General features: G+C 37.5%; 1 protein-coding gene across 14 annotated transcripts in view; it reads right to left on the bottom strand.

Annotated features, from left to right (window-relative positions):
* SCMH1 (Scm polycomb group protein homolog 1) overlaps positions 1–12212 on the bottom strand; it is a 177597-nt gene that overhangs the window by 133729 nt on the left and 31656 nt on the right. For 9 of the 14 annotated variants that reach the window (XM_025419725.3, XM_025419736.3, XM_049094411.1 and 6 more), the window contains one exon: positions 5003–5083. In XM_025419725.3, coding sequence (XP_025275510.1) covers positions 5003–5027 — 25 coding nt within the window. In that variant the 5' untranslated portion in view covers positions 5028–5083. Of the gene's footprint in view, positions 1–5002; positions 5084–12212 lie in introns of those variants that run through there. The other 5 variants (XM_025419732.3, XM_025419734.3, XM_025419730.3 and 2 more) reach the window with 2 other exon arrangements.

Below are 12212 nucleotides of genomic sequence, written 5' to 3'. Positions count from 1 at the left end.
CAAAACTCTTTCAATGTTAGCAATGATAGTAGTTATGATTTTAATAAGCCATAATCCTATGCCAATAAGCACAGAGATCAAAAAGGAAACGCTGGGAGCAGCATACCTGCCCCACTGTGGTCACGGAGGACAAGCTACAAAGGAGGCAAGAGACAGACAAGGGACTAGTCAGGGATGTACCACTCTCTCTGAGCCATTCTCTCTTATTAGCAACTATTCCTAGTGCCTTTTAGCTGATTCTCTGCCTCCAGCTCTCCTTCATTTACTTTTATTCTGTTCAGAGATAAGTGTGATGAGATGGTAATATTCCTCTGGGATGATCTGCCAGAAGAGGGGGAAGGGGAAGCAAGCTAGGCAATCTCTTTCTCAAAGAGAGCAATAAATCCTGTCTTGTGCATGCAGCAGTTGTGAACAAAGAAGATGGAACAGATCTCTCCTTGGCAATCATCCCTGCCCCCACTCCCTCTGTAGCAATTATACATCTCTGCACGTGCACAGAGAGAGAAGAACCCCAGAGAACATCAGCATTTCCTTTAACAAGCAAGGCAGCTAGCAATGAATGGCTAATGAAAATGCAGAGAAGCCATAACTCCCTCTGTCTTGCAGGCAGACCTAGGAGACTTCAACTATGTATAATGTGTACCCCTTCCAGAGGCTTACAGAGGTGTGATCCAGAGCATAAGAGAGGCTGATGCTTTCTATAAAGCTTCTGGCTCATGTTTCCTGAACAGGGAAGAAGTTTAGTGGTACCAGTGGTGCCACATCATACTTCCTGGCAGAAATATATCGATCTCATGTCATGAACTAAGTAAGGCACCACCACCACCACCATCATTCCCATCAGTATCCAGAAAAAAGTAAATAACAGTACTGGATGATCTACACTGCCAGTTAGAACACTTTGGAGGTAGAGTTTTATGTTCAAATCTAGTTCCTATACTCTGAATGAGATATAGGAATACAATTCTATTCAAAGGAAAGCAACAAGGAAAGTAAAGGTTTAAGAAACTGTGGAGTTTTAACCAAGAGAAAAGAAGACTTGGGGGAAACAGGAGAGCTGTTTGCAAAAACCTGGTGTGTTCTCATGTAGAGGAGAGATGAGATTTGTTCTATTTGCTCAATATTACCCCAAGGGACAGAATAGGACTAGTGGGTAGAAGGTACAGGTAGACAAGCTTCAGCTCATTACTAGGAAGGACTTTCTGGCAGTCAGAGGTATCCAACTATCAGATAAACTGTTGGAAGGACAGGTGTGAATCTGCTATCATGGAGGGTATAGAAGCAAAGGTAAAATAACCTCTCAGTGAAAGTATTAAATCATGAAAAGGAAGAGGGAGGTTAGACTAGGTAACCTTAAAAGGCCTTCCAAATCTGAGATCCTACAATTTCATGGAGGTATGGACCTCCTGATTTCATCATTTTAACACTGTACAACTTTAGGTTTGCAGTATGGACAATATATATTTCTACAATACCAACTTTTCTCTGAAGGCTTACAGAAATGTAATGTGGGGGCAGAAGAAATAAAATCATCATCTTCTTCTTCTTTCCCTTCTGTGTCTTCATCTGCCATGTACTGGCACCACAGAAGGCACTTTACATACCTTAGCTCTCATCTTTGAGAGTCAAGTTCCAGCTAGGCTACTGTGAGACTGAGCCAGTAACACATGATCTTTGGTTTTTACTTCATTTGTAAAATAAAGAGGCTGAACTTCACTCATGATCTGTAAGGTCCCTTTTAAGTTCTATCATATTGTGAGTCTATGAGCAGCAGCATCAAGGAATCAGGCCAATTATTTACTCTGTATTTGTTACAACTTAAAACCAAGCAAATAACCTGAAATAGTTTCTTTCTTTGAAGTAATGAACAGTGTGTGATGCTTTTATTTTACATAATAAATACAAAATTTAATGTAAATGGAATTCTTTTATAAAAAACGAAGTCTATTTTGAGCACAACAAGAAATCCTATTAAAATAAGCTCAATTTCTTACTACAAAGTAACTTGTTCTATAAATTTGGATTTTATACATTGGATTTTCTCTTATACTACACTGTCTTCCACTCAAGTCATCCATGCCAGTCACATTGACGTCTTTTCCTTTGTGCTTGATAATCAGTCAGATGGTATAGGACTACAGGTTTGGAAGGAACAGTAAAAGCCATTTAGTTCAATGCCTCCTCCTCCCCTGCCTCCAATTCTACCAATCCTAGCCAGTGTTTGAATCTTCTTTCTAGCATGCCTACCAAGTCTCTTCTTATACCGCCATTGATAAAAATTCCACATCTCCCCAGGAAGTTCCTTCCATTCTTGGCTGTGGATCTTGGCCTTAGGAAAGTGATTCTTAGTATTTTTTCTATCTCAGTAACCACTAGGGAATGTCAGCATACTTTTATTAGTAACAGTAGTTTCATCTACAACTGAACTTTTAAAAAAGGTCTCTCAAGAGAACAAGAGAGTAATGGGAGGAAAACTTTCTCTTCATTCAGTATACTTCTGTTGCCAAATTTTTCACAGTGCTTATACATAATTTTAACACATATACATATTAAAAAGAAAAGTGGTTCAAAGGAGTAAAGGTTATCACAGCAGTGGTAGGTAATTAGACAGGAACAAGTCCCCTTAGGGAAACAAAACTGAAAGGGAGAGAATGGCATGTGTTTGATGTGACACCTCCCTTAGGACTCTAATATACTTGGGTGGGGGGAAGGTGTTGAATGTCACCTCCTTCCTTGAAAATCACTGCTCATCTCTATCACAATTGACTATGCCTGCTCTTTAGGCATTATGGGGCAGCTCTCAGGTGTGCAGGGAAAGTTACCTGCTTCCTGGTCTTATCAAGGTGAAACTCAGTGACTAACTATATAACCTGTCTCATTGTATAATGTATCTGCTTCTTGGTCCCTCTCATTCCACCTAATCCAGAGTAAACTATTCTGATTGGACACTCTGCCTTCCAACATTACTCATCTATGGTCTGTTTATTTTCACTTCACTGTGATGGGTTAGCACACTTCCTAATTATTTAGACTAATTACCTTAGTTCAATCTCAGGGATATTTTTACCAAATATCCCTAGATTTCCTTCCTCTCTTATGAAGATTCTACAGCAATACTGCCAGGGTTCGGATCTGGTTCTATCACTTACTAGTTGTATAACCTTGGCCAAGTAACTTAACCCCCTGTGCCTTGGTTTCCTCATCTGGAAAATAAAGACAATAATAGTAATTAGCACATTTAGGTGCAAGAATTAAATAGGATACATAGAAAGCACTTAGACCAGTTCCTGGTCATTGTACACACTCAATCAATGTTAATTTGTATTGTTGCTTGCTTCTTCTCTGTCATCATCACCCTCATGCCCTGCTATTAATTAAGAAACTTAATTAAGAAACTTACTACAGATCCAGACTGTTTAGTTGGTCATTTCCTTCCATTGAATTTCTATGTCCCTTCTTTACCAATCCAAAGCATTCTTAACACTTCAACAAAGCTCTTGTTGATAAACCCAATTAAAGTGGAACTTTCTCACTTAGCATATCTACTACTACAACCTGTTTTCATTACATTATGATATACACTCATGCTTCACCAATTCACGTTCCTTTTCTCTTCAAACCTCTATTCAAAAGGGCCAAAGAATAAATAATTTCAATTTTATGGAACATATAGTTTCTGTTGCAAGTTCTCAACTCCACCACTGTAGCATGAAAGCAGTTATAGGTAACACATTAAGAACAAACGTGGCTATGTCCCAAAAAACCTTATTTACCTAACAGGCAGCCCACAGGATTTGACCCATGAGCCACAGTTTGTTAATCCCTTATCTAGAGGAATTCGTCCCTAAATAATCCTGCTTGGCTATGATCATCCCTCTGTTCTACTTCAAGCATGTACCATGTTTATTTACAAGCTTCTAAGTTTTGTATGTGGTCAGTCTCCCACTAAGACTGGTATACATATCTTTAAGGAGAGCTAGTATTCAATTCTTTAAACAAAATGTATCTAAGCCTAGAAGTAATGTGGGGGCAGTAAGGACACAAAGAACTCACCGATTAGTAGGACAGATAGCAATACAAATACACAATCATCACATAACATGAATTTTGCTCTAATAGCGATGTGCTATACAAAGCACTCTGGGAAAACAGAAAGGAATGATTAACCCTGCTTAGGGAAGTGGGGAAAGCACCACAGAGATCAAGTTTTACTAGGACTGTAGAAGAAAGATGAATAGGCATTTTAAGCAAAGGGAATATAAAAGGTACTAAGGCATGAAAATGGACAGTGTGTGTGGACAACAACCAGCAGTTTATTATAGATAGAAAAGGGCAGGGTAAGCTACAGAGATAAAGTGAGAGGAGAATCGAAAAGTAGGAAGGCAGCAAACACAGAGCTTCATTTGTCACAGTAAGACAATGGTATATTACATTACATATTGAGGCATCTCATGTCATCTCAAAGATTACGTTAGACATTCAATATCATGATCTGACTTAATTAATGATATTTTACATCCATACAGGGATTTTAACTCTTTTTCACAGATTTTTACATACATTATTTCCCGTATTCATACAGCTGCCACACTTACTACTTCCATGCCTTCTAAATTCTGATACTGATCATGAATTTGTGATGGAGTGAGAAGAAAAAGATTTAAAGGCAAAAGATCTAGAACTAAATTATACAGCAGCACATAGTAACAAGATTTTGAATAAGTCTCTTAACCCCTCATTGTTTCCATAAAACAGGAAACGTAACTGTACCTACTTCACAAGATTACTGTAAAGACTATGTAAGACAAATTACATGAAGAGTACTTTGCAAACTATAAAGAGCTATATAAATGACATGCAGGATTTGTTAAAATTGCAGGATAAGTTGGCAAGAAAGGGTGAGATTCTTTTATTCGCTCTAATAGCTTTTTGAGACACATACATTCATATACAATCTAGTAGAGGAAAACTATTTCCATTATATATAAATACAGGTTCTGACCTTTTCGAGGATCCGATTTTTGCATGGTACCATCAGTTATATCAAATAGGAAAGTGTTCCTCCTTAGCAAGATGGAGAAATCTGGAAGTAAAGGCAGAAAAAATTAGAAATGTGAACTACTGTAGATCAAAGAAGACATGCAGTAAAATCAGGTTTTTATTAGAGGAAACCAACAGGCAGGACACCCGGACAGGGCTTCCCAAAGGAAAGGAAAACCTATCCAAATAGGATCCAATTTCCAGGATCCTTCCCTCAGCTTTGTGGGTTCAGAACACTGATTCTGTTAAAAACAATATATTCTTGAGGGTAGTTCTATAGGTCATTAAACAACGATGGGTAAATTAGAATGTTAACTTATTAATTTACTGTAGAAATATAATAGCCACATGAAGTAAAATATTGTATGATGAAAACTACAAAACACTGCTGAAAAAAATAAAAAAAACATAAATGGAAAGACATTCTGTGTTTATGAATTAGAAGACTAACATTGTTAAGATGACAATGCTACCCAAAGTGATTTAGACTCAATGCCATCCCTCGCGATATCCCAAAGATGTCTTTTGCAGAATTATAAAAAGCTATCCCAAAATTCATGTAGAATTTCAAAGGACCCTGAAGAGCTTAGACAACCTTGAAAATGAATAAAGTTGGAAAATTCACACTTTGTGATTTCAAAACTTACTACAAAGCTAGAGTAATCAAAACAGTGTGGTACTGGCATAAGGACACACACACTGACCAATGGAATAGAATAGAGGACCCAGAAACAAACCCTAATATATAAGGTCAAATGATTTTCAACAAAGGTGCCAAGAACATTCATGGGAAAAGGATATTTTTTTCAACAAGTGATGTTGGGAAAACTATTCCCATATGCATAAGAATGAAGTTTAAACTTTCCTTATACTGAATTCAAAAATTAACTCAAAATGCAAAGACCTAAACCCAAGAGCTAACATTATAGAACTCTTACAAGAAAACATAGGGGAAAATCTTGACATTGGATTTGACAATGATTCTGTAACATCTAAACCACGGGCAATGAAAAAAAAACAGATAAATTAGATTTCATCAAAATGAAAAATATTTGTGTATCATACGACACTATCTGAGTGTAAAAGACAACCTATACAGAATAGGAGAAAATACTGGTAAATTATATATTCAAGAAGAGATTAATACCTATAATATATAAAGAACTCCTACAATTCAACAACAAAAAACCCCTCAGACAACTCAATTTAAAAAAATGGGCAAGGGACTTGAATAGACATTTCTCCTTTTTCTATACAGATAGCCAATTAGCACATGAAAAGATACTAAGCATCATTAATCAATAAGGGAAATGCAAAACAACATCAGGATGAGATACCCCTTCACACCCATTCAAATGGCTATCATAAAAAAGGAACAGAAAACAAAAATAACAAGTCAGAATGTGGAGAAATTAGAATCTTGCAAATTACTAGTAGGAATGAAAAGTGATGCAGCTGCTGTGGAAAATCTAAAAGAAATAAACATAAAATTAACATATGATCCAGCAACTCCATTCCTGGGTATACATCCAAAAGAAGTGAAAGCAGGGACTAAAACAGATCCTTGTACACTAATGCTCATAGCAACATCATTCGCAATGCCAAAGGAAAGGAACACTCCAAGCGTCCATCAGTAAATGAACAGATAAATATGCTTTATACACACAATGGAATATTTATTCCATAAAAAGGAGTAACATTCTGATACTTGCAACAACACAGACACATCTTGAAAACATCATTCTAAATAAAATAAGCCAAACACAAAAGGACAAATACTGTACGATTCCACTTATACTTGGTAACTAGAATAAGCAAATTCAGAAATGGAAAGTAGAAGTACTAAGGCAGGGCAGAGGAGGGAATGGAGAGTGATTTAATGGGTACAGAGCTTCCGCTTGGGATGATGAAAAAGCATCTCCCCTGGAGATGGGACGCCTGGGTGGCTCAGCGGTTGAGTGTCTGTCTTTCGCTCAGGGCAAGATCCCAGAGTCACGGGATTGAGTGCCGCATCATCAGGCTCCCTGCGGAGAGCCTGCTTCTCCCTCTGCCTGTGTCTCTGCCTCTCTCTCTGGGTCTCCCATGAATAAATAAATAAAATCTTTAAAAAAAAAAAAAAAGAAAAGAAAAAGAAAAAGTTCTGGAGATAGAGAGTAGTAAAGGCTAAACAACACTGTAAATGTACTTAATGCCTTTAAGTGGTTAAAAATGGTAAATTTTATGTTTTATATATCTTACTACAAAATAGAAGAAAGAAGAGAAACAGGTAACATGTAGATTTGCATCACAGTCCCATTCAACCATCTCATAAGAGAAACACAAAAAGCTGCACAGGGACTTAAACTTACGTTCTGGAGTCATAACATTCTCTTTCCTGGGTAATTCTAGATGCAATCAGCCAACATCAATTTTCTTTATGACCTTCCATTTCACAGGTTTCTAAGCTATCTTCCCATAGATACATCCTTTCTTTGGATAAAATTACTATCTATATAAAGCATGTGGTACAGATGGGCTTTGAGTTTGAATAACAACTCTGTCACTAGCTTTGTAAACTTGGACAAGTTACTAAATGTCTCTAAGCCATAATTTCTGCATCTTTAATGTAGAAATAATAGTGTCTACTCCAAAGGGTTTATGAGGGTTGAATGGCATTATCTATTTTAATCAATGTATATAAGTAAGTAGCTAACAGGTAATAGGGTATCTAATCCCTGATGAAGTCAGTCAGGTCTCTCTCTATTGGCTCCATCAGCATTCACACAATCATTGCCACAGCTCTCTGTGGATTCAGTTAGGGCCTTGCTAGTCCTGGGATGGAGCCTCCATCAGGCCCCCTGCTCAGTGGAGAGCCTGCTTCTCCCTCTCTCTCTGCTGCTCCCCCTGCTTGTGCTCTCTCTCTGTCAAATAAATAAAATCTTTTTAAAAAATAATAAAATAAAGGGCCTTGCTAGTCCCTCTGTGAAAAACCTTCTCTTTGAAAGTCCAAGTTTTCTCTCCAAGAACAAAGACATCCAGAAGACCAAAAGTAAAGATAGGTTCATTTCTGCCTATCTCACAGACCTCTCCTGCAGGATTCTACCCCCGAGGGCAGAGACTCTAATAGGCTTATTTTATATCCCACACATAGCCTGTATCAGAAGAAATAACTTTCTGAGTTTTTAAATTGACTTTTTAACAATTCTAAGTTTTTTTTTATAACAAGGCTTTGCATAAATTTCCAAGTACATAAGTTCTGTTTCTATACTTATAGTACAAAGCAATAAGGTAAAAACAGTATGTATGGTTTTCTTTCAGTGATGAGAACTAAAGCAAAATATATGAGGTGTGACAGGGTGTGATGGTGACTATTTCAAAGCCTGCTATACTGTAATCGACTTGTATTAAAAATGCCAGAAATAAGAGAGTAAGTCCAATGTTCCACCATTAAAAAACTCAATAATGAACTTGATTTGATATCAGGCAAAATTAAAAATACATTTAATCTCCACTTAAAAAGCAAAATATCGGGCAGCCCCGGTGGCACAGCGGTTTAGCATCGCCTGCAGCCCAGGGCGTGATCCTGGAGACCCTGGATGGAGTCCCACGTCAGGCTCTCTGTATGGTGCCTGCTTCTCCCTCTGCCTGTGTCTCTGCCTCTCTCTCTCTCTGTCTCTATGAATAAATAAATAAAATCTTAAAAAAAAAAAAAAGCAAAATATCACATCAAGTAATCATCAGAGCATCAAATCAGAATTCATATTGCTGATTTACTCCTAAATCACAGCGGTCAGATATTCAATTGCACCTTACCTGACTGATCTAAACCTTCAGCTACACCAGTTGGGATTATCACTGTATATAATTATTAAACATGCCTAGGTATAAGATGTAATCAGGAGATAGAGGACTGTAAGAGAACAAAGAAACTGAGAGGTTGCAAGGAAAAGAGGTTAGGATCAGTTTGTTAAATAGACTTTCATAATGTGAACTTACAGAACCATCATAGGAGAAGGGAATCAACTATGTGCTACTTTCTGTACCAAGCACTTTAAAAATGACTTTTTAATAAAGTATAACATACTGAAAAGTACATAAATCATAGTATGAAACTCAATGAACTTTTACAATGTGTCGTCAAACCAAGAAAGAGATTGTTACTAGCACCTAAGGAAGTACTCCTTTGTGTCCTCTCTCAGTCAGTACTCCACCCAAGAGTAAACACTGTCTCAACTTCTGTCATTATAGAATAGTTTTGCTTGTTTTGAACTTTAAATAAAATATACCACATATATTCTTTCATGTCTACTTCCTTCCACTCAACATTCATCCGTGTTGCCCTTAGCAGGCACTTTTACTTTCATTACTTGACTTAAAGGACCCAACAATTCTAGCATTTCCCATTCAGTTAAAAATAAAAAATTAAAAAAATAAATAAAAAAAAAGCTGAGGTTCTGAAGTTAACGGAGTGAATTAAGGCATCCAAGGCCACATAGCTACTAAATGGAAAGGCTAAAATTAAAGACTAAAGACTAATGTCTAATTGGAAAGTCCATGCTCTTTCTGGTTACATTATGCTTGCTTACTGTATTTAAAAACAACAAAAATTTAATTCTTTCCCTGGTTTATTTATCATAGGCATATATATGTATATTTATCATATCATATATATGTACGGAGGCTTGGCAAACAGTCAAGTACTATGCAAATGGAAGAAAGTGTTGTTAGCACAAGGAAGGAGTTACCTAGTGCAACGGCTTTCAAATCTTTCATGACTGTGACCCACACAGGCTTAACTCCAGTCATTTATATACAACGATATGCATTCCTGAAAACCCTGCACTTTGTAAACATTATGCACTAAAAATGGTCTTGTGGGAAAAACAGTTAGGAATAGACTAAAAAGCCCACAGAGCTTTGTATCCTTTACACATACACACACCCCATAAGGATCTGAGTCATTAAGAAAAGATTAAATTAGGCTCAACAAGCTGAATTAAAAAGAAGAAAGGTACAATTCATTTTAGGATAATTTCCAACTAAAATGATTTTTAAAAATAAAGATTTAATGTATAATCGAACAAACCTGTAGCTATCCAGAACCTTAAGCTTCTAAGAGAGTCTTATTTCCCCAAGGTTTCCTTGGAGTGAAGATCTGAATGTATGTCACCATCTACAGACAGGAACCACTTAATAACAGCTTTTCATAGTGACAAAATTAAAATCTGAGGTCAGACTCAGATGGCTTTGGGGAACAGTAAAAGACTATTAACCCGTTTACCACTTTTTATCTGTTCACACTGCCCAAGCAGCCCTTTGAAAAATATCTACCAGGTACCAGAGATCTCAAGATCAACTTAGAATCAAGTTAATAAAATTGAAGTCTAAGAAGATAGAGTCCCGTACAGAAAACTATCTCCTCCCTAACCCCCCCAAAAAGAAAACTACCTCCTTAGACATAGAGTCTTGAGAATAGATTAAATCCTCACCTGCTTAGGTCACTGAGAGAGGTACATAAAGTAATTTGGGCTCCAGGACAGAGTGGCATCTATAAACCATTCTAGAAATCCCCCCAAAGTCTAGGGTCTTTTTTTTTTTTTTAAGATTTTATTTATTTATTCATGAGAGACACACAGAGAGAGGCAGAGACACAAGCAGAGGGAGAAGCAGGATCCCTGTGAGGAGCCTGATGTGGCACTTAATCCCAGGGCCCTGGAATCATGCCCTGACCTGAAAGCAGATGCTCAACCACTGAGTAACCCAGGTGCCCCTATCCAGGGTCCTGTATGAATCTTACAGAATTACAAACTTGAGGTAATTATAGTTTCTCTGTACGAAGGAACTGAGCTGCAGCTTAGGTCTAAACTTGGGCTGGTTCATTCCAGGTCACCGAGGAGTCCCTTCTTCAGGGCTTCAAATTCTTCACCAGAAAACTAGGAGGTGAAAACTCTATAGCGCATTCCCAAGCAGGTCCCATATTTACTACAAACAAGCTGCATGCCTGTTTTCTCATTATCCACCCTCCACAAGTGTCTGATTTTATGGCTTCATAGAAAATTCTGTTGTTAATGAAGTAAGGGAACTTTATCAAGTGCAGTTGTCTTCCTGCAAGCTACTTGGGCAACTGCCCTGACACCCACTTCTGGTTGGGAGTCTTTGAGACTACCTCTTTCGTCTCTGTATCAGTAAGGCCAGAGACAAAGGGGCTTCCAGTGAAATGTGTCCTCTGTGAGTCTGAAAGTATAGCAATCTTAGAAAAGGGCTCTCTTCTCTAGAAGAGACTGAAAGGGCATGGAATAATCTTTGAAATGTGGTATTAAATTGAGGCATACCACTGATTTTATAAAATTATTTGGGGATAATAAAGAATATAAACATTCCAAACAGCAAAGGCAGAAGAGTGGTGCCATTTGCTAATAGTCATCCATATTTACTAGGAACCTTTTTTGTGCTAACAAGTCAGAAAACCTTTCTATATAACCACAGAGCCGGCAGGAACCAAGAGGCATGAGAAGAAAAAACATGTTTTTTTCAGAAATTTATTCAGAGATAAATTTCTGGTTGCTTACCTTTTTGAGTGGGTTTTTTTTTTTTTTTTTTTTTTTTTCCCAATCCTGGAAATCTAGCTTTTAGGACACAAGATGCTTTTCTCAAATTCCTCAGCTTTTGACCAGCAATTCACTTCTTAATTAAAATCTACTTTAATTTTTCCTCATTTTAAGTCGCTGGGGTCCACTGGGCCAGGATTAGTGGTGGATTTTATTTCAGAGAACAATCTTACATGATGATACTATTCCAGAGAACTCCAGAAATCTACTTAATCAAAACCATTGATAGATGTAAAACCAGGCAATACACTTTAACACAGTGCAGTGATTCATAAATTTTTTCCCCACTCTGACACACCTGAAGAATACAAAACACTATCAGGATGGCAGGTTCATAAATGCACTGATTTTCAGCAAAAGGGTAAGAGAAAGGACTTCTCTGATGGGGAGTCTCCACTAGGTAAAAGTGTTTTGGAATCTCCAAGGGTATTTGTGTAATTACAAAAAACACCTCCCTCAGCTCAAATGCTTCTCCCACTGCTCTCCCTTCTGACCCACAGTCTAGAGCAATGCTGCCCAACAGAAATATAATTCAGCGGGTGCTTGGGTGGCTCAGTTGGTTAAGCGTCTGACTCTTGATTTTGG

The sequence above is a fragment of the Canis lupus genome, chromosome 15, assembly GCF_003254725.2.
Source record: "Canis lupus dingo isolate Sandy chromosome 15, ASM325472v2, whole genome shotgun sequence".
NCBI lineage: Eukaryota > Metazoa > Chordata > Mammalia > Carnivora > Canidae > Canis > Canis lupus.
The sequence above is the reverse complement of the archived record's forward strand: the minus strand, read 5'-3'. Positions and strand labels throughout refer to the sequence as shown.